The sequence below is a fragment of the Lepus europaeus genome, chromosome 6 (assembly GCF_033115175.1).
Source record: "Lepus europaeus isolate LE1 chromosome 6, mLepTim1.pri, whole genome shotgun sequence".
NCBI lineage: Eukaryota > Metazoa > Chordata > Mammalia > Lagomorpha > Leporidae > Lepus > Lepus europaeus.
Window position 1 is genome coordinate 76717469 of NC_084832.1, and position 21874 is coordinate 76739342.

At 49.6% G+C, this 21874-nt stretch overlaps 1 protein-coding gene across 1 annotated transcript in view; it reads right to left on the bottom strand.

Moving 5' to 3' along the window:
* B3GLCT (beta 3-glucosyltransferase) overlaps positions 1–21444 on the bottom strand; it is a 123941-nt gene extending 102497 nt beyond the window's left edge. Inside the window, exons 1-3 of the mRNA XM_062195183.1 lie at positions 21237–21444; positions 21092–21190; positions 3820–3869 (exon numbers count right to left, since the gene is read on the bottom strand). Of these exons, the coding sequence (XP_062051167.1) occupies positions 3820–3869; positions 21092–21190; positions 21237–21444 (357 nt within the window). The remainder of the gene's footprint in view (positions 1–3819; positions 3870–21091; positions 21191–21236) is intronic.
* Between the last annotated feature and the right edge of the window lie 430 nt (positions 21445–21874).

Sequence of the window (21874 nt, forward strand, 5' to 3'; positions counted from 1 at the left end):
TAAACTGTAAAAATAAAACATCCAAGGAACAGTTGAATTAGGTGAATTGAAATGGAACCAAAATGCTCGTAATTTCCCCTTTGAGAAAGAAAATTAGAGTAAATGAACAAACTGACAGAACATTTAAAATCCTGTCTCCAGCAACCCTTGAGAAAGCCTTCGTTCTTCCTAAGAAGAAAGAAACACATGGTTTGCTTTATTATCTCTGCTGCCACAGGCTTCTTACACCGACCATCAATATTCATCAAAACGTGCTCACTGTCAAGGTTCTATAAGCCAAGTGAATGGCTACTCAGATAGAGAAGAGATTTGTTATAATGCATCTGCCCCCACAGACAGCTCCTGCTCTAGCCAGGGAAAGACCTATCCAAGCCACTTTTTTTTCCCCAAATAAACCTTTTATTTAAAGAATACAGACTTTATGCATTTCATAAGTACAACTTTAGGAATGGAATACAGTGATTCTTCCCACCATAGCTGCCCTCCCACCTACACTCCCACCCCTCCTCCTCCCTCTCCCATTCCCAGTCCCATTCTCCACTAAGATCCATTTTCAATTAACTTTATACACAGAAGACCAACTCTATACTAAGTACAACTTGCACAAAAAAGAAAAAACTGTTTCTCAACAGTTGAAACAAGGGCCAAGCCACTCTTATACTCACAGGTTTTACTTTTTAAGCCACGTGGATTTGAACATTTTGTTGTTGTTGTTGTTGTTGTTGTTGTTTTTAAAGATTTATTTATTTACTTGAGAGGTAAGTTACAGAGAGAGGGAGAGAGAAAGAGGTCTTCATCCACTGCTTCACTCCCCAAACGGCTGCAATGGCTGGGGCTGGGCCAATCCAAAGCCAGGAGCCAGGAGCCAGGAGCCATGAGCCAGGAGCTTCTTCCAGATCTCCTACATGGGTGCAGGGGCCCAAGCACTTGGACCATCTTCTACTGCTTTCCCAGGCCATTATCAGGGAGCTGGGTTGAAGTTGGATGCCCAACCCACTACGCCACAGCACCGGCTCTTGAACACTTTCAATCTGTATATGTAATGCTTAGTTTATAAGGCCTTCATAAAAAGAAGATATAACATGCTCAAAAGAATGGGCAATATGTTACGAGAAAAGAGAAGTAAAAAGGCATTTTCACCCAATCACAATGATTCGCCATCACCCTACAGACTGTAAATAAAATCAATCATTCATGATGTGTGCATCGGGTCAAGCCACCGCCTGTGATGCCAGCATCCCAAATGCTGCCAGTTAGACTCCCAGCTGCTCCACTTCCAATCCAGCTCCCTGCTAATGCGCCTGGGAAAGCAGCAGCAGAAGGCCCAAGTTTTTGGGCCCCTGTCACCCATGTCAGAGACCCGGATGGTCTGGTCCAGCCGTGATTGTTGTGGCCATTTGCAGAGTGAACCAGCGATGAAAGATATCTCTCTCTCTGTCTCCCTCTCTCTGTAACTGCCTTTCAAATAAATAAAACAAGTCTTAAAAAAGGTGAGCATCAGTGCACTCAGTTGCAAGTTGGTCCAGGCTCTACCTGCCTCTAACGCTGACTGGCTCAGGCCTCAGTTTCTCATCTGTAAAACAGGAATAATACTTACAAGAGCCACTTCCCAGGGCTGTGTTTCGAGCTGAATGAGCTCATCAAAGGCTAAGCATGGGCCGGTGCCGCAGCTCACTTTGCTAATCCTCTGCCTGCGGCACCGGCACCCCAGGTTCTAGTCCCGGTTGGGGCGCCAGTTCTGTCCCGGTTGCTCTTCTTCCAGTCCAGCTCTCTGCTTTGGGCCAGGAGTGCAGTGGAGGATGCAAGTGCTTGGGCCCTGCACCCCATGGAAGACCAGGAGGAAGCACCTGGCTCCTGGCTTTGGGTCGGCGCAGCGCGCCAGCAGTAGTAGACATTAAGGGGGTGAATCAACGGAAGGAAGACCTTTCTCTCTGTCTCTCTCTCTCACTGTCTAACTCTGCCTGTCAAAAAAAAAAAGGCTAAGCATGGTGTGAACACAAAGCAAACGCTCATCATTATCGGCTCCTACTGCCTTCTATGAAGTTACCCAGCTCCAAGGAAGAAACCTGACTGATCCAAGCAGAAGACCTTTGACGGACTGGCTTAGGTGGAACAGAGGGCCCATGCAACCTCCTAGAAGGCTGCCTAACACATTTTTTGTTATTTTGTCAATCAGTTAAGCAGTTCATTAGGACCTGGCACTGTTCTAAACTAACTGCCTCTTTCTCCCCCTGGCCTCTTTTCTTAAACCTCTAAACAGTCCTTTGAGGTTAACCCTGTCACTGCATCTTTCAGATGAGGAAACTGAGGCACAGTGAGACTCACTAGGCCCCATGGCTGGTCCCCAGTGGAGAAGAGTTGAACCGTGGCACGGTGGCGCCCATGTTCAGTGCTAACCTTACATAAGGACGCAGTATCACAGGCCGTGGCAGGACACAAGGCAGGCTACAGACAAGTGCATGGCAATGGCTACAGCAGCCCCACGGTGTGGAATGGGACACTGGATCCCAGGAGGGAGGCCAGGGTCAGGCGGCAGGCCCCAGACGACACATCAGGGCACGAAGCAGCAGCCACATTCAGGATTTCGATGGGCAGTCAAACCCGTAGCCAACTGATGAGACTGCTCGTTGTTTGGGCAGGAACCCAGCACGGAGTAGGGCTTGTCTGAATTTGATGACAACCCCGCCAATAATTCACTGCCAATAATCCTGAAGTAGCACTTTAAGCTTGTCATAAATAGTCCTCATTACTGCCCAACACGCATATGACAATACACAATCCTGTGTAATTTAGTGCAGCCTGAAAAATATCAAAAACTCAGGAAATTTGAATTCTGTCTTTTTAATGATCATGTGATCTTGGTCAACTCTGTTAACTTCTCAGAGGCTAAGTATCCTCCATTGGAACTGGGAACACCGGCTTTGCCTGCCAATAACAGGACCCTCGAGAAGACTCAATGAAATAAAAACGCTTTATGAACCATAAACGGTCTTACAATCATAAGAAATTATTATTATCACTTCCCCTGTGGCAGAATCCCACAGTATAATTAGAACAGACATATTTACTGTCGGTAAAAGAAATATTCTCTTTAAAAATACTCATATCAGTCACACCATGAGTCAACAGCCTTAATTAATAAGAAAAACAATTCATATCTTAAAATACCGCTTCTCTTTCTCACATGCCAAATGTATCCAGTGCAGAACTCAGAGAGTAAAAATTTAGATGAGGTTCTTAAATGCACCTGATCAAAAACGAGGGGCTCTGAGATGTGGGTCAGTTCTGCCCCTGCTCTGCAGGTTCCCCAGGGCTGGAGTCCTGTCTCACCTACAAGGAATCGGACAGCATAGCCACCTGTGGGTCCCCGCCTGGTCCCAGCAGCTCTCTCACAGTGCATCACCTACAAAGTGGTGATCATCAGGTTCTTGCAGCTTCTAGGACAGCAAAGTCTTTACAAAGAATGGAAAACTTACACCCAGAATTAAGAAATGGCGAGAACACAGAAAGCAACAGTATCCAAGCAAGACTTATAAAAGTTCTATTTCCATGTCAAAACAACTTTTTTTTTCTTATAATTATTTTAGAACCTGGCAGATCTTTTGTAACTATTAAAAGATTTTTTTTAAAAAGCAAGTCTCCCTATATGCTGTTGGTGGGGCTTCAAAAATCTATGTTGACCAACACGATGTGACTCCACACAACAGCCAGAAAAGAAACGTGTTAACTACTAAAGGGCATAATTATTACAGTTTCTACTAAAGAAAACACAAAGGAACCTCAGGGAGGAGGAGTAAATTAGGTCATCTGAATTAGTACCTGAGACTGCTGGACCTCTTTCTTCGTATCTTCAGAAACCAAACCAATAGCTGGAAGAGGAAAAAAAAAAAAAAGGAACATTTTTACATGAAAACTAGCAATCTAGCTTCGTTCTCACATTCAAGTTTGCTTATAATGCATGGGGAAACAGTGTGACTTTAACAAGACACAACACTCATTTTTAAGCAGCTGCACTGCTGCAAGCTGGTATTTCTGGCTTTCTTTATCCCCAGCCTGAAATTATTCCCCGATGTGAGGCCCGCATGCTTGGATTACCAAGCGAATGGAATTGAAACCGCGGTGCGTCATGTGTGTTGACAGAGCCAAACTGCAGAGTAGATGTAGACGAAACACTACTTCTTAGAAACCTTGATTCTGGTCCTTTCTCAGGCACAGGGGAAGTCCTGAGACTCCAGAGGGAGAAACAGAAATCCTCCCTTCACAGTCACGGCCACGGCCACGGCCACGGCCACGGCCACGGCCACAGCCTGCAGGCAACAGAGCTCTTTCTGAGCTTTCTCTTCAGCCCTGCAGGGTTGCAGGGGAGGTGCAGGTGCTCCCGGGGAGTTGGCAGTCGGCAGAGCTCCTACCCAGGCAACTGGGGCAGCACAGCGAGGGGCAAAAGAGCTGGGGAGGAGGCGGGGTGCAGCCCCCATTCAGAAGGACTTCACGCCTACAGTCGGAGCCCAGAAACAGACAGAGACATCCCTAGAGACACATTCAGACTCTGCATTAACTCTAATCATAATTAGAACATGGCAGTCATACTTTGAAAGTATAAGGAAAAATGAGAAGCTAAACAGTGAGAAAGCGTAAGAGAACAAAACCCAGCACCATCCCAGACTGTGCGTTTGCCAGGAAGGGCTAGGGGCAAAGCAGTGCAGGGTGTCTGCTCTCTCCAACTGGCATCCCAGGAGGAAGGGGCAATGCCATAGAGCAAGAAGGTACTGAAAGGGCTAAAGGCGGGCATCACGGGACAGCACCAAACTGCACGCAGGGAGTGTCAGGGCTGTGGCTGCCTAGGTGACAGAGGAGACCCTGCTCAGAAGCAGGGGCGAACTGCAGCTACTTAGGGCCCTTCTACTCCCTTCCCGTGCCACCCACCCCAGCCAGCCATTGCCTCAAATTCTCCATTAACACTTGCTCGAAGAAAACCATCTAAAACATACTCACACTAAGAAGCAAATGACTAACATGGTTTAATCGTTTCCATTTCCAGAATGACATTTCAAAAGGCAGGGTGAAATTGAAATGTAAGCCAAACGAACCACTGCGGTGGAATTTAGATAACTACAGCTATCCTGAGATAGCTGGACCACCTGGACCACCTCATCTGAAAGAGGAAACCCTCACCCCCAAGCCCCTCTTGCCCCCTCACCTTCCTGAGCATTTATCACCAGCTGACAGAATCTATGCTTGCTTGTTTATGTCTTACCTTATATCGCACTTATTTTGAGTTCCGTAAGGCAAGCAAGCATATAGCTTTATGAACTGTTTGCCCCACACCAAGACCACAGCCAGCACAGCTGAGGGATCTTCAAAAGGTTTATGCGAAATCCATAGAATGAAGACATTTTTGCACAGGCTTCAAAATTTCTTTGCACCAAATACACTTACCTTTTAACTCTACTATCCAGTGACGGTTCTGAAGTCCCCTCATAGAAGGAGCTCAACAAATACTTAGGTAATGAATGACAGCAAGTCTTCACTATGGCCCATGGTCACATCACTTACGGGCTACCTACTTTTCATACCAGGCAGCACCAACCCAGCAGAATGGAGTTCAGTGCCCTCCATCCCAGGCTAGGATCCATGTTCTCACTTCACACACACACACACACACACACACTGGGAAAAATAGCCCAATTATTCACCAAATTCTAAGAAAGGGGACATTTAGCCCCAGATGCCATTTAAATACTGCGTCTGGATCCTCACTTGGTTTTGTCTTATATCACTTACCTCCTAACTAATATGCACATTTAAAACCCTCAAGAGATAAATAGAATTATTTAATAGACATCAAACAGGGAGGGGGCAACATTTTGCCATCACTTAGTACTACAGAATTCCAGAAAATAGAACACAGTGAGAATCTATAGTATGTAAAAATGGTGGTGTGTGATTTGTGGCATGTAAAAATGGTGGCCAAGCTCAGACACGACTTTGACTCAGAAATCCATCTTCCCCTGGGGCCGAGATTGTGGCCCAGCCAGTTAGGCCAATGTCCGCAACACTGGCATCCCAAGTGAGCACCAGGTTGAATCTTGGCTGCTCCACTTCTGATCCAGCTCCCTGTTAATGCGCCTTGGAAAGCAACAGAAGATGGCCCAGGTGCTTGGACCCTGCCAACCATGTGGGAGATCTGGATGAAGCTCCTGGCTCCTGAATCCTGGCTCTGTCTTTGTCCAGCCCTGGCCATTGCTGCCATTTAGGGAGTGAAACAGCAGATGGATGATCTGTGTGTGTGTGCGCCTGTGTGTGCATGTGTCTATCCCTGTCTCTCTGAGACTCTGCCTTTCAAATAAATAAAGCTTAAAAAAGCAAAAAGGGAGAGAGAGAATAAGAAATCCATCTTCTTACTCCAATCAATCCCTATTCCAAATATGCACAAAGCTCTCCAGATTAGAACCTCCTCTTGTGTGAAGTAAAATGATTTTCTCAATTTAACTGCTTCAGTGGCAACATCTAATAACCAGGGCTGCCTTTCACCTTTCTCTTGCGTGTGGCCAGAAGTCTATATGACAAAGAAGTACACGTCAACCCAAAAGCACCCTGGCCCTTAGAATGTAGACTACAGAGCAGGAAAGATGTCTGAAAATTACTAACACATCACCTCTCATAAGCAGACCGCTGATTATTTGACTGTGTAACTGTTTAAAGTAGGAATTACAGAGTGAAGACATCACCAGTAAATCAAGTGAATTCCCCAAATCCTGCTTGTCACAATCAAGACATCATTCTTTATTCAGATACAATTTAAACTAGATTCTAGTTCTGTCCAAAAATACACAGACCTAGAGTTAAAATATCCTTTGAAAAAAAAAAAAGCCTCTCATTTTCTCCCCATCACTCTGCTGTGAAATTAAAAACTCCTTTTTCCCATGATAATTTCAATTATGTAATATCTAAAGCAATGGCACAGAAATGCACCAGCTACTTTCAGTCGCAAGAGCAAATACCTGGCAAGATAATCCCCATTAGATGAATATTTTTTAAAGTGTCAGCTGGTTTCATCTTAACATTTCCATAATTAAAATCAAACAAAAGAAATCATCAAGGAACCAAGTGTGCTTTCAAGGCACAGAATATGCTACACGACTAATAAATCCAATCTTAAAATAATAAATCATTTACAGAATTACCACCAACAAAATCCTAGCTTCAGGGAAATGAAGGTGAAATGGTGCAAATAGATGAGGAAAGCAAGAAAACTTAGCAGGTGAGATGATAAACTGAGTTACGTTCAACACCTACAAGAGTGCACACTGCGGGGCAGGTGTGTGGGGCAGCAACTCGGAATATACTGGAGAGTATGCTTTATGGTGCACTGGGTAAAGCCACTACTTGGGATGCAGACATCACACACTGGAGTGCCTGGGTGCAATCCCAGCTTCGCAGCCAATTCTACCTCCCTACTAATGCACACCCTGGGAGGCAGCAATTGATGACTCAAGTACTTGCATCCCTGCTACCCACATGGGAGACCTGGATGGAGTTCCTAGCTCCTGGCTTCTTCCCAGTCCAGCCCTGGCTGCAGCAGGCATTTTGGGAGTGAACCAGTGAATGGAAGCTCTCTTTCTTTCTCTCTCTCTCTCTCTCACTCTCTCTCTCTCTCACTCTCTCAGCCCTGGCTGTTGTAGGCATTTGGGGAATGAACCAATGAATGGAAGCTCTGTTTCTCTCTCTCTCTCACTTTCACTCCCATGCTCGCTCTCTCTGCCTTTAAGTAAATTTTGTCTTTTTTAAAAAAAGATTTATTTCATTTACTTGAAAAGCAAAGAGAGAAGGAAAGGGAGAGAGAGAGACCTTCCACCTGCTAGTTCACTCCCCAAATGGTCACAGTGGCTCAGGCTGGGCCAGGCAGAAGCCAGGAGCTACAAACTTCCTCCGGGTCTCCCACTCGGGTGCAGGAGCCCAAGCACCTGGGCCATCCTCTGCTGCTTTCCCAGGCACATTAGCAGGGACCTGGAAGGGAAGTGGCAGCTAAACCCACTACACCACATTGCAGACCCCTCAAATAAATTTTAAAAACAAATTAAAAGAAAAAAAGAGTTCACCTTGCAGTCCTGAGTTACCAAGCAAGTAAGGTAGGCAAGGAGGGAGGAGAGCACCACATCGGCCCCGAGCACGGGGCACCCAACAGCGACCACTGGGAGCTCTAAAGCTGCTGCTCCATTTCAAACTAATTTCCGGATTCAGGAGGGAAAAATACTCTTGAAAACTAGGACTCAGTACCTTAATGTACAGTTGGAGAAATACTCCAAGGTAAATCAACTTTTTATATGCCAAACTGCTATTTAAAAGTAATTTTCCCTTTTCTATTTGAACATGAATGCTGGTGAATTGAGACCAGGAACTTTATTTAAAGTGCAAATCATGGTAGGCAATAAAAATCAGACTTTTTTCATGATACCTTTAAATAATTCAAGCCAACGAACGTGTTAGCACACCTATACAGGGAGATAAATCAGGAGTTTACAACTAACCTGGGACTATGATTTATAGGGTAGCCTAAGCCCTGGAGTGCAAGAAAACTGGAGAGGAATTAATTGCAATGCATTTAAGCCACACTAATCAACAATCTTTTCTGGCTCTTAGGAGTGGGCAAGGGGCCCCCATTCCCACATAGAAAAGAGTTGTGTCTCCTCATTCCTCACTTGATTTTCTTCCTGTTCTCCTGGTCTGTCTTCCCAAACTCTCCCCAGAAGATCCATCTTAGAAAGCAAATGAAATCCAAAAAACAAAAGCAAAACAGCCATTAGGACACTACATCACCCCACCTCAGAGGGGCACTGTGGGGAGTCAACGAGGAGATGCATAAGGCGTTTTGTGCAGAGCTGAGCAGACAGAGAAGCTCAGGTAACAGCCCCGAGGTCACGGATGGCTGTGACCATGACTGCCACTTTGGGAGGGGTCTGCACAGTCCTGTGTCCTGCACAAAAGCCAGGACAGAGGGAATAAGACCTGGTGCTCACAGCTGAGCCACCCAGGCCAGAGCTCCCAAGGAGACATCATGGAGGCTCACAGCAGGTACTTCCCACCCACCTAAATGGTGCACAGACTCTGGCTTCCAACATACCATGGGGGGGGGGGGGGGGGCACTGTCTCTCCTGTGACCTGTTCTGGCCTCCTTCATCCTTGGGAGGTGCTTGCCGCTCCAGGAGACACAGCCCAGGGCCAGCTGGCTTGTTTCAAATTACCTGCCTTGAAGGCTACACCCAAGGCCCAGTCCCAGAGACAGGCACTAGAGCCTGCCTTCCCATCATCCTCCTTGGATAAACCTGCCTTCCCCGCACTTGCGAACACAACAGCGAGTGGCTCCAGCAGCCAGGGGGCACTAGCGCTAAACTGAGGAGTGGAGGACCCTGTCACTCCACACAGGGGCTGAAGACAGGAACAGCCCACGTGGTGGCCGTGGACCAAAGGGCTGTGTGAAATGCTCTAGCCACAGGACTGGCACAGGCCATGTGCTACAGGGTCAGCAGCTACTGCCAAAACTATTCAGCCAGATGTTCATCTGTTCCACCGACAAGGGTCGCTGTGTGCCACCTGCTGTGCAAGGAGCTGGGAAATGGAAGATGACCAGGTGGCTCCCACAAAGTTGATGGGCTCACGGCAGACGCAGGCCAGAGAGTCCACAAGCCACTTCATCTACTGGAAGTCCCTGGGACAAGGGGCCAAGGAAGGAAGCACTGCTTGAAGGGACCCCTTCAAAGAGAGTTCTATAGACAAACCCCTCTAGCAGTCCAGTGCAGCCAGGGCAGAGACCTCTGAAAGGGGAAGAAATGACGGGGCAGTGTGACAGGGTACATGTGCTCTTTCTCTCTAATTCTTTCAAATAAATAAACCTTTTTTGAAAATACACACAAAAAATACACTGTGGTGTAGCAGGTAAAGCCACTGCCTGCAGTGCTGGCATCCCATGTAGGCGCCAGTACAAGTCCCAGGTGCTCCACTTCCAATCCAGCTCTCTGCTGTGACCTGGGAAAACAGTGGAAGATGGCCAAGTCCTTGGGCCCCTGCACCCTTGTGAGAGATCTGGAAGAAGCTCCTGGCCCCAGGCTTCGGAACAGCCCAAAGCTCTGGTCATTATGGCCATTTGGGGAGTGAATCAGTGGATGAAAGACTCCTCAGGGCTGGCGCTGTGGTGCAGCGGGTAAAGCTGCCACCTGCAGTGCCAGCATCCCATATGGGCACAGGTTGGAGTCCCGGCTGCTCCACTTCCAATCCAGCTCTCTGCTGTGGCCTGGGAAAGCAGTAGAAGATGGCCCAAGTCTTTGAGCCCCTGCATCTGCGTGGGAGACTGGGAAGAAGCTCCTGGCTCTGGATCAGCGCATCTCCAGCTGTTGCAGCCATCTGGGGAGTGAACTAGAGGATGGAAGACCTCTCTCCCTCTTTCTCTCTCTCTCCCTCTTTCTCTCTCTCTCCCTCCCTCCCTCTCTCTCTCTCTCTCTCTCTCTGCTTCTGCCTCTCTGTAACTCTGCCTTTCAAATAAATAAATAAATCTTTTTAAAAAAATACATGCTTTTCACCAAGATGGCACCGAAGACGAAGAAGGAAGCTCCTGCCCCTCCTAAAGTCGAAGCCAAAGCAAAGGCCTTGAAGGCCGAGAAGGCAGTGCTGAGAAGCGTCCACAGCCACAAGAAAAAGAAGATCCACACATCACCCACGTTCCGGCGGCCCAAGACACTACGCCTCCCAACGGGAGCCCAAATACCCTCGGAAGAGCGCCCCCAGGATAAACAAGCTTGACCACTATGCCATCATCAAGTTCCCCTGACCAATGAGTTGGCCACGAAGAAGATAGAAGACAACAACACCCTGGTGTTCATTGTGGATGTCAAGGCCAACAAGACCCAGATCAAACAAGCTGTGAAGAAACTCTCTGACGTTGATGTGGCCAAAGTCAACACCCTGATCAGACCTGACGCAGAGAAGAAGGCCTATGTGCGGCTGGCTCCTGACTATGATGCTCTGGACGTTGCCAACAAAATTGGGATCATCTGAATTGAGTCCAGCTGGCTAATTCTAAATATATGTTTTTTCACCATATTAAAAAAAAAAAACTACAGTCATGGGGCTGGCTCTATGGAGCAGTAGGTTAATCCCCCACCTGCGGCACCGGCATCCCATATAGGCACCAGGTAGAGTCCTAGCTGTTCCTCTTCTGATCCAGCTCTCTGCTGTGGCCTGGGAAAGCAGAAGATGGCCCAAATCTTTGGGGCCCTGCACCTGCATAGAAGACCAGGAAGAAGCACCTGGCTCCTGGCTTTGGATCAGCCCAGCTCCGGCTGTTGCAGCCATTTGGGGAGTGAAGGAAGACCTTTTTCTCTGTCTCTCTCTCTCTCACTGTCTGTAACTCTACCTTTCAAATAAAAAAATAAAAATCTTTAAAAAACAAATACACTCATGAGGCACTTAACGACAGGAATACATTCTGGGAAATGCATCAATAGACAATTTCAGAGTGATGCACACACCTTAGAGGGTACTAAAACTTCCACAAACTGAGACAGCCATCTACAGGACCCCATCATGTACATGGTCTGTCACGGACTGAACCGCCGTTATGCGGCACCTGACAGTAAGCTGATGTATGTTCAGGTTGGGAACAGTATCTGGCCTATGTGAGGAGCCTTTAGTTCTTCTACCAAACAAGATGGTCTTAGAAGACACCCGCTGTGCCTGGGAAGATGCTAGCACAACTCTACAACCACAGCAAGTTGAAAATTGGACAATACTGGGGGCCAGCGTTTGTGGTGCAGCAAGTTAAGCCACCACCTGTGATGCCAGCATCCTGTATCAGAAGGCTGGTTGAAGGTCCACCTGCTCCACCTCCAATCCAACTTCCTGCTAATGCTCCTGAAAAAGCAGAGTTCGAGGCCCAAGTGCTTGGGCCCCTGCCACCAACTTGGGAGACTCTGATGGAGTTCCAGGCTCCTGGTTTTAGCCTGGCCCAGCCCTGCGCCATTGCAGCCATTTGGGGAGTAAACCAGCAGATGGAAGCTCTCTCTCAATCCCTCTCTCTCTGTCTCTAGCTATCTCTCTGTCACTCTGCCTTTCAAATAAGTAAATTAAAAATAAAAATAAAATTGGCCAGGGATCCTCCTTCTCCAAGTTCCAAGGTTCTGCCGCATTTACAAAGTGACTCAGCCAGCAGAGAGAAGTACTGAAGGCTGGCGTCCAGGCGTCCAGGCGTCCAGCCTCCCGCGATGCCACGGCAGTGATCCTGCAGACCCCATCTTCCTCCAGGGGGCCCACTTCCCACCCAAACGCAACCTTGCTCCATCTACACTCAGTTCCTGCTCTGCCATGGACATCAACGGGAAAAGTGGGGTTGGAATACAGGTTTTCCGTGGCAACCAAGTTTGCCAGGACCCTCGAAGGGGGTAAATATATTTACAGGAAGGGCATTGAATAGAGACAAAAAGGAAATAATCATACATATGTAGGAAGAAAAAAGGTCATTTGCCTAAGTCATATCTCATTTATACAAATCACTCAGGATATGAAAACGAGAAAATCCCAACTCTTAACAGAGACTGGGGGGAGAGAGTCACAGGAAGGCTCAGAAAAATCCCAGATCATACAACCTACCCCAGAATATACTGCACAGGAACACAGGGCAAGCATGTACCTGCAAAGAAACAAGCACTTTGTACAATTCCTTTCCTGCAATGCACTACAGAACAGTTCATTGTCAGGATTAATTTATAAAGGTGCAATTGAGGGGCCGGCCCTGTGGCACAGTGGGTTAAAAAGCCCTGGCCTGCAGCGCCAGCATCCCATATGGGTGCCAGTTTGAGCCTCAGCTGCTTCACTTTGATCCAGCTCCCTGCCATGGCCAGGAAAAGCAGTGGAAGATGGCCCAAGTGCTTAGGCCCCAGCCCCACTGTGGGAGACCTGGAAGAAGCTCCTGGATCCCGGCTTCAGATCGGCTCAGCTCCAGCCATTGCAGCTAACTAGGGAGTGAACCAGCAGATGGAAGACCTCTCTGTCTCTACCTTTCTCTGTAAGTCTGTCTTTCAAATAAATGAAATAAACCTTTTTTTAAAAAAAAAAAAAAAAGTGCAATTGATGCTTAACTTCTGGGTATCCTACCTATTACAAACATGTGTAGGGGCCAGAGTTGTGGCAAGTAGGTTAAGCTTCTGTCTGCGGTACTGGCATCCCATATGGGCACCAGTTCATGTCCTGGATGCTCCTTTCCAATCCAGCTCCCTGATAATGTGCCTGGGAAAGCAGCAGAAGATGGCCCAAGGGCTTGGGCCCTTGCACCCACATGGGAGACCCAGAAGAAGCTCCAGGTTCCAGATCAACCCAGCTCCAGGTGTTGCGGCCTTTTGGGGCAGCAGTACCCATCAGTACCCCTGAGCCATGGCACACACAACCTGAGATGTTCTGAGCCTTTGGAATTTCCTTGTGTGCCATCCAAAAACCTTAGCTCTAACAACCGCCGGCTCTGCTGTTTGAGACTCACGCTCCACAGATTATGGTCCCTCCTGCGGCATTTGACAACCTGCCAAATGAGGCGGGCACCAGAAAAACGCTTCCTAGTTTGACTTGTGAGGTTTCCACAGTCCCTTTCCTGATGAATACGGGGCCTCAGTTCCATACTCCGCCCTCTCCAAAACAACTCCTCATTGCCTTGTAAAGGCAGAGCAACCATCAGTTACCTTCACATGCTACAGATGTTCATCAAAATCACCCAATCAGAGACCTCCTTCACACCAGGCCGCCAGTGGCCCAGGTGGGACTCCCACACCTGACTGCACATTACAACTCACCCCGGGGGCCTTGCTGAGCTTACAAATCCACAGGCCTCAGGCCGGCGCCGTGGCTCAACAGGCTAATCCTCCGCCTTGCGGCGCCGGCACACCGGGTTCTAGTCCCGGTTGGGGCACCGATCCTGTCCCGGTTGCCCCTCTTCCAGGCCAGCTCTCTGCTGTGGCCAGGGAGTGCAGTGGAGGATGGCCCAAGTCCTTGGGCCCTGCACCCCATGGGAGACCAGGAGAAGCACGTGGCTCCTGCCATCGGAACAGCGCGGTGCACCGGCTGCAGCGCGCCTACCGCGGCGGCCATTGGAGGGTGAACCAACGGCAAAGGAAGACCTTTCTCTCTGTCTCTCTCTCACTGTCCACTCTGCCTGTCAAAAAAAAAAAAAAAAAAAAAAAAAAAACAAATCCACAGGCCTCATCTCAGACTCTCTGCACTGGGGAACTGGAGCTGGAACCGATCATCTGCATTCTAACAAACAGGGGCTTCGCTACGCCCCTCAGCTGACTCTCACGCACTCACGCTTGATGCGCACTGGCAGTCAGACAGGATCTCAGGGAACTGGGCACGGCTATTCTCACAGCAGGCACTGGCCACTTACCTTCCTTCACCTCACTAACTCCACACACGAAACACCTCACCCACATTCAAGGATCTGGAGAAGATCAATCCAACATGATGTATAAAGAGCCTTGGGCTTCCTGCAGGAGGCAATGATGTTAGCTACAATATATCACCTCCTCAGCATCGTAAAATATTCTTTTAGGAGGGAAAATAAGTCATATGCCCAGGAGAAAATGGCATTGCTACACTTGAAATGCATTCAAATCTTATTTGATGACACCTACACTCATTTTTTCACGTATGCAAACCCCACAGCTTTCCATTATACAGATAAAGGCCACTTTACCCCACCTTTTTTTTTTTTTTTTTATTTGATAGGCAGAGTTGGACAGTGAGAGAGAGAGACACAGAGAAAAGTCTTCCTTCCGTTGGTTCACTCCCCAGGTGGCAGCTATGACCAGCCCAAAGCCAGGAGCCAGGACCTTCTTCCTGGTCTCCCATGCAGGTGCAGGGCCCAAGCACCTGGGCCATCTTCCACTGCCCTCCCGGGCCACAGCAGAGAGCTGGACTGGAAGAGGGTCAACCAGGACTAGAACCCGGCGCCCATATGGGATGCTGGCGCCGCAGGCAGTAGATTAGCCAAGTGAGCCCCGGGGCTGGCCCTACCCCACCTTCTACAAAATTTTGGTACACAGACATGTTGAGAAAAAGATCAAATGACTTTATTCTGTCAATCATGATTCTCTTCCTTAGGGAAAAAGACGACAAAACAACCCTTCAAATTGCCACCTGTGGTAATGACCCCCCAAGACCTCCACAATGAGATGTCTCCTCCAAGCTCCAGACCCCAATACCCAACTGCTCACCTGACATGACACCTCAAAGTCCACCATGCACCCCAGCCTCAACTTTTCTCCGATGAACTGAGTCTCTAACCTGGCCATCCTCTGCCAGTGCCTGAATGTGCCAACAGCACAGCATGCACCCCTCGTACCTGCCCCAACCCTTGCCCTCAGCGCCCTGTTCCCAACTTAATCATCTCCCACCTGTTCATTCCCGCAGCTTCCTCATGGTCTCCCCAGGCCTCTTCCAACCCCTGCTGCACAGGACAACCAGACTGAGGGTCAAAGCTGGAAGCCCAGTCGTGCACTGCCCCCGACAGCCCATCAACACAACCCCTGACCCATCACCTGGTCACTCTCCTGCCCCTTCCCAAAATCTCCAGACCTCGTGATGCCCTCTCTCTTCCTGGCTCCTCTTACCTGGTTTCTGCCTCCCTTCCAGGCTGAGATCTAAGGTTGTGCCCTCTAGGAAGCCTTCCCGGAGCCATGACTCCAAAGTTCTCACTCTCAGCGCTACTGGCACGTGGGACCCAACAATGAACTGTGTGATGGTGGGGCGGGGCTACAGTGTGTGGTGGAGGATGTTCAGGGTGCTCTAGATGCCAGTGGCAAGCCCTGCTAAACCACCATTGACAACCAAAAGTCTCCAGACACAGATACAAGTTCTCTGGGGTGCAGGCTCAGACCCTATTGACAACCACTGCCCCGGATGGCGTGAAAGACCAGCATCTCCTTACAAGCATAGTTCTCAATGCACCTTGATACCTTCCACCCACTGAACTGAGTAGACCTGCAGTTTCTACTGTGTTATTGCTTCAGGTTATCTTTAATTCTGGACTGCAAAGTCCATGGGGGCAGATACCAAATCTGTGTTTTTTCTGCAATATCCCAATGCTGCACATACAGTAGGCAGTCAACAATCACTATTTTAAATAAACCAAAGAAATCTTGGGCTGTTTTCCTTATCACACTATCTTTTAAAGATCTGCTTACTTGAAAGCAGATGACAGAGAGAGATCTATCTACTGGTTTACTCCCCAAATGGCCATAAGTTAAAGTCGGAAGCCAAGAACTCCATCTGGTTCCCCCATGTGGGTGGCAGAAGTCCCAGCATTTGGGCCATCTCCCGCTACTTTCCCAGGCACATTAGCAGGGAGCTAGATTGGAAGCAGAGGAAGCCAGGAGTCAAACCAGCTCTCCAACTTGGAATGACACCATGGCAGGTGGTGGACTAACCTGCTGGACCACAACACCAGCCCCTTAAAGCTATTTTTTTTTTTACAAAAGATTTATTTATTTATTTTAAAGACAGAGAGGGAGAGAGAGGGAAAAGAAGAGACAGAAAAAGAAAGAAAAGATCTTCCATTCCACTTGCTCACTCCCCCAAATGGCTGCAACTCTCAGGGCTGAGAAAAGCCGAAGTCAAGAACCAGGAGCCTCTTCTGGGTCTCCCACGTGGATGGCAGGGCCCCACATACTCGGGCCATCTTCTGCTAATTTCCCAGAAGCATTAGCAAGGAACTGGATCAGAGGTGGAATAGCTAGGACACAAAACAGCACCATTATGGGATGCTGTCATCATAGGCCGTGGCTTAACCTGCTGTGCCACAACATGTCCCCTTAATTCTATTTTAAGTTAACATTTTCTAATTTGATAGATATATCCAATGAAATATTATTCTGCCATTAAAAAGAATAAAAGCTTGCCATTTTCAGCAACATGGTAGGAACTGGAAGATATTATGTTAAATGATTTAAGCCAAACACAGAAAGAAAAATACCACACGTCCTCACTTACATGTGAAAATTTAAAAGTTTTATGTTATTGAATTAGAGATAGAATAGTGGTTACCAGAAGCTACAGAGGGTGCAGGAGACAGGGAGAAATGGAGAGAGGGCAGCTAATGGGTAAAGGGGTACAGCTGAGAGAAGAAATAACTGGGAATGTTCCAGAGCACAGCAAAGTAAGCAAAAATTCAACTAACTGAATATTTCAAAAAACCCAGTAGAAAAGATTTTGAATGTTCCTAACCCAAAGAAAGGCAAAATGTTTTTGGTGATGGATATACCATTTACCCTGATCAGATCACTGCATGTTTAATACACAAATTAAAATATCGCATTATATTGGGCCAGCACTGTGACACAGCAGGTAAAACTGCCACCTGCAAAGCCAGCATCCCATAAGGGTGCCGGTTTGAGTCCGGGCTGTTGCACTTCTGATCCAGCTCCCTGCTAATGTGCCTGAAAAAACAGCAGAAGGTGGCCCAACTCTTTGGTCCCTGACACCCACATGGAAGACCTGGAAGACGCTCCAGGATCCTGGCTTCAGATCAGCCCAGCTCCAGCTGTTGCAGCCATTTGGGGTGTAAACCAGTGGATAGAAGACCTCTCTCTCTCTGCCTCTGCCTCTCTGTAAGTCTGCATTTCAAAGAAATAAATAAATCTTTTTTTAAAAAAAAAAACATGCTATAAATATATACATATCAAGTAAAACTTCTTAAAATGAAATAATAATTAAATTTCTAGCTATTCAGGCTTCTCTGGGAAGCGCTTACTGAGTAGAATTTGGAACTCAGGGTAGTAAGGGAGACCCTCGTTCATTCACAGATCTGAGGAAGCCCTGACATGCACCACAAACCCATGATCACGGGAAGCACAGGGTTAACCTATGAGGCTCCTGCGTATTGTTCTTAAGCAAGAGTCTGTGTATCACCCACGATGGATCGTAACAGAGCTACCAGAGCAAAAACACAGAACGTTCACAAATCCCCCAAGAGATTGCTGCTTGGGAATTCTGTCTGCCTGCTTTACAGTGTGTCTAATAACAGCCCAAATCCCAACCCTGTGTGCTCCAGATGAGGCCAACTCAAGTACTGGGCCCACGGTGACGACCTCCCTCCGAGCAAGTGAAGGAAGGGGTCAGAACATCTCCTCGGCACCCACCCACACCCACACCCCCACCCACACCTGGAGTAGATGCTCTCCCTCCCGCTCCTCGCCCCACCCCTGAGCTTGACTGGTGGTGACAGACAACCTCCTAAGGTCAAGGCCATGATAACGGGGGTCCCAGACCACCTGGCTGACAAAGAACCCATCCCTAAATTATTATCTCTGCTGGTTAACGCCACACACTGCTGGAGAAGAGAGGGTTTCAAAAATCCAAAAACACAAAACAACTCAGAATTAGGTCTGACTCTCGGACTCCTAAAATTTCTGACTCACTGCAATGAAAGGAATCTGAGCAAGACTTGGCTCAGAATGGAAAAAAAAAAAAAAAATCCCTAATTTTGGCAGGTGCCGAGAACTACAATTTTGGCTCGCACACAGAGGAAGCAGGGATGTGACAAATAAAAGCTAATACCTATTATTTTGCCATCGGTTCAAATCGGCTTCTTCACAGATGTTCAGTTAGGATGAAGTTTGGTTGTATAGAATCTCATGCAGTACAAGTTTGGAAACAGGTGGTCCAAGGTTGGCATTGTGCTCCACCTGGCACTCAGGCTGCTTCTGTCTCTCTAATCTACTATCCTCATGACCGAATTCCATCTTCAAGGTCACCTCATGGTCACAAGATGGTCACCACAGCTCCAGCCATCAGATCCACATAAAAGGCAATGGGAAGGTAGATACAACAAAGTCAAAAGGCCTGCATCCCAACGGCATGAGCCACCTTTAAGTAGCTTTACCAAGAAGCCCAGCCAATAATCTCAGCAGATATCTCACAGCAACGCCACTGAGAAACGTTTCATATCGGCTCTGCCACACCATTCTTCACTCCTCCCCTCAACCCCCAATACACAAGTTTTGTTAGGAAAAAAAAGGCAGGGCGGGGAGGGTTATGGGGTAGGCAGTTAAGTCTCCGCTGTAATAGAATCAGGAAGTTGAAACTGTAAAAGACCACAAACTTCTAGTATCCGACCTAGCCCCTGCCTCCTGTCTTATCGAGCAGACTAAGCCCTACAGCCACTAAAGGCCACACAGCTAAGAGACCACCAGGCCTGAGTCAGTCTGTCTCCACCAGATTCAATCTGCCAGACTTCCAACGGAAGCCGCAGTGGATTTTGCCCTGTATATACATATGGGTTTAAAATAAATTTTCTATATTGACTTTTCTCTAAAAACTGAAATAAACGTTCATGGGGAAACTAAACTATACACAGACCAATCTGATGAGGAAACACTTCAGGTATTTTTAAACCTTCCCGATTGTTCACATGCCTCGGAACATTGTTTCGGGAAGATTCCAAGGGCTGCATCTCCAAACAGCCCGGTTCCCCTGCCCTCACATCAAAGCAGAGCTCACTAAAACGCACGCCTGATTTACTTCCGATCTCAAAGGAAACCGTCTCCTGTCTGTACCAGCCCACGAAAGCCGGATCACAAAGCCCAACCGTCTCCCAGGACCTGCTAAGGCGTTTTGTGTCTTATTTATTGTGCTTATCTGACAACTTCACAAGGCTAATAAACATCTCTAAAAATGTGTTGACATTGCAGCTCCTTCTGAATGCCCTTCAGTGTAGTATCAAGTTTGGATAGCACAAATATTTCCTTAAGAGAAGTTAAAAAAAAAAAAAATAGATCCACCTAGCAGTACAAGCGGGTATTTGCTTCAGCCTGTATAGTGCATCTATGACATACAAATATCATATCCCCAGGACAGCATTATAAAGTGCGATGCTATAAGTAGAATGCCGAGTTCAGCTACCACCCACCCATTCGGTTCTTTGCACACCTTCCAGGCAACCAGCCAAGGGCCGCAGCCAGGGTCACCTGGTCAGTTTCCCAAACCTCCAGACTCGGGGTCTCCCAGAGCCCCCACCCAGCGCTGCCTCGTCTCCCGACAAAGCGCAGCTGCCTAACTCCACCGCTGCCCGTGATCAATGACTGCCTTCCCTGTGCAAGGTGCGCGCCAGCATCTTTAATTACACTGGTGCCCAATGAATCAGGCCTGGGCACAATTCATCACCAACGAATCGCCTTCGATCCTGCCACACTTAGTGGGCGCCCGTGGCAATGCCAGGGGTCCACGGACGAGGCAGAAGCGTGCCCTCGTTCTCGGAGCTCAAGGCCAGCCCGAAGCGGGCCGTCCGGGCACGGGCAGGGCGCGGGACGGGGAGCCGCCACGTCTCTCCCCAAACCGCGCCATTCTGCCATCCCCACACCCTTCCCCGGCTGGCAGCGCCAGGCCAGGGCACTCCTCTCCGCCTGGCAAGGGCAGGATTTCTCGCCCAAGCTTTCCGACCGGACACGCAACGACTCGGCTTGCCTTTGGGTTTAGTTTTTTGGGGGGTTTTTGACTGGAGGACAACGGACGGCCGAAGGAACGCGCGCCCTGTCCGCGGCAGAGGCGGCCAGCGCCGTCTCCCGACGGGCTCGCCGCGTTCCCGGGGAGGAGCCGGGCCGCGCGCCCTCGGGGGCCCCGGCGGGCCCCGCCGCCCTCCGTGCCCTCGCGGGCGGAACCCCAGCCCGGGCGGCCCGCGGAGAGCCGGCTCCCGCCGCCGGGGCGCGGGCGGGCGGGCGGAAGGCGGAGGGGCGGGACCGCCGCCGCCGCCCGGCCTCTCTCAAAGTTTCTCGCAGTTGCACAGTTCCTCCCGCTCCTGCGGGGGTGGCCGCGGGGCGCCCGGCCGCCCGCCCGCTCCCGGCGGAGGGAGGCGGAGAGGCGCGAGTCGGGGCAGCGGCGGCGGCGGCGGCGGCGGCGAGCGAACGGGCGCCGGGCGGGAGCACCCCGGGTCCCAGCCGGGCGCCGCGAGAGGGCGCTGCAGCCGGCGCGGCGGGGACGGGGACCGGACGGGGCAAGGAGGGCTGGGCCGGGAGGCGCGGAGCCCGCGGAGCCCACGCCGCGCCCGTGCGCGCCCGCTACTTACCCACGGAGCAGGTGAGGAGCGCCAGCAGCGCGGGCAGCGCGAGGCGGCGGTCGCCGCGGCGGGCGGGCGGCTGCATCCCGGCGGCGGGGGCTGCGCACCCTGGATGAGCGCGGGGACGGGAGACGCGCGCCGAGCGGAGCTGCGCCGCTGCCGCCGCCGCCGCCGCCGCCGCCCTGCCGCCGCGGCTGACCCTGCTCCGCCGGCTCCCCTCCTCCCTCCTCCGGCTCCGCCGCGCCGGCTCCGGCCGCGCCCTCTGGCGGCCGGGAGCGGGAGCACCTGCGGGGCTCGGGGCTGCCCCCGGGGTCCGGCCCGACGGGCGGCGGGGAGAGGTCGCAGCCGCTCCGCCTGGACATGGCCCTCCCCCCAGGCGTCTGCCCTCCCGCTGCCCCGGCCGCCGATCTCCACGCCTCCCCCCTGACCGCGCCCTGCGTTTTCCCTTCGTGTCCTCCCACCCTATTCCGTCGCGCTCCTGGTCTCAGCGGGTCCCTAGCTTCCCTTGGAATACCCGAAGTGAAGGGGAGGAAGCAGTTTTCTTTGCTGATGTAGCATCTGCTATAAAAAAAAAAAAATCAATTCTGCTCAGTATTGTTGGCACCAGTGTTGTACTTTGATGAAGGTGTTTTTAATCAGCTCAGCTAATTTACTTAATACCTCTTTTTTAATGGAATTTGGCCAATCACTTAAGCCTGGAACTTTGCTTTTAATAGATGTTTGTGGAAAGGTAATTTTCTGTGTATTTAATTTTAAGTGATTGCCGTAATGGAAGAGGGAAGGTATAATTTT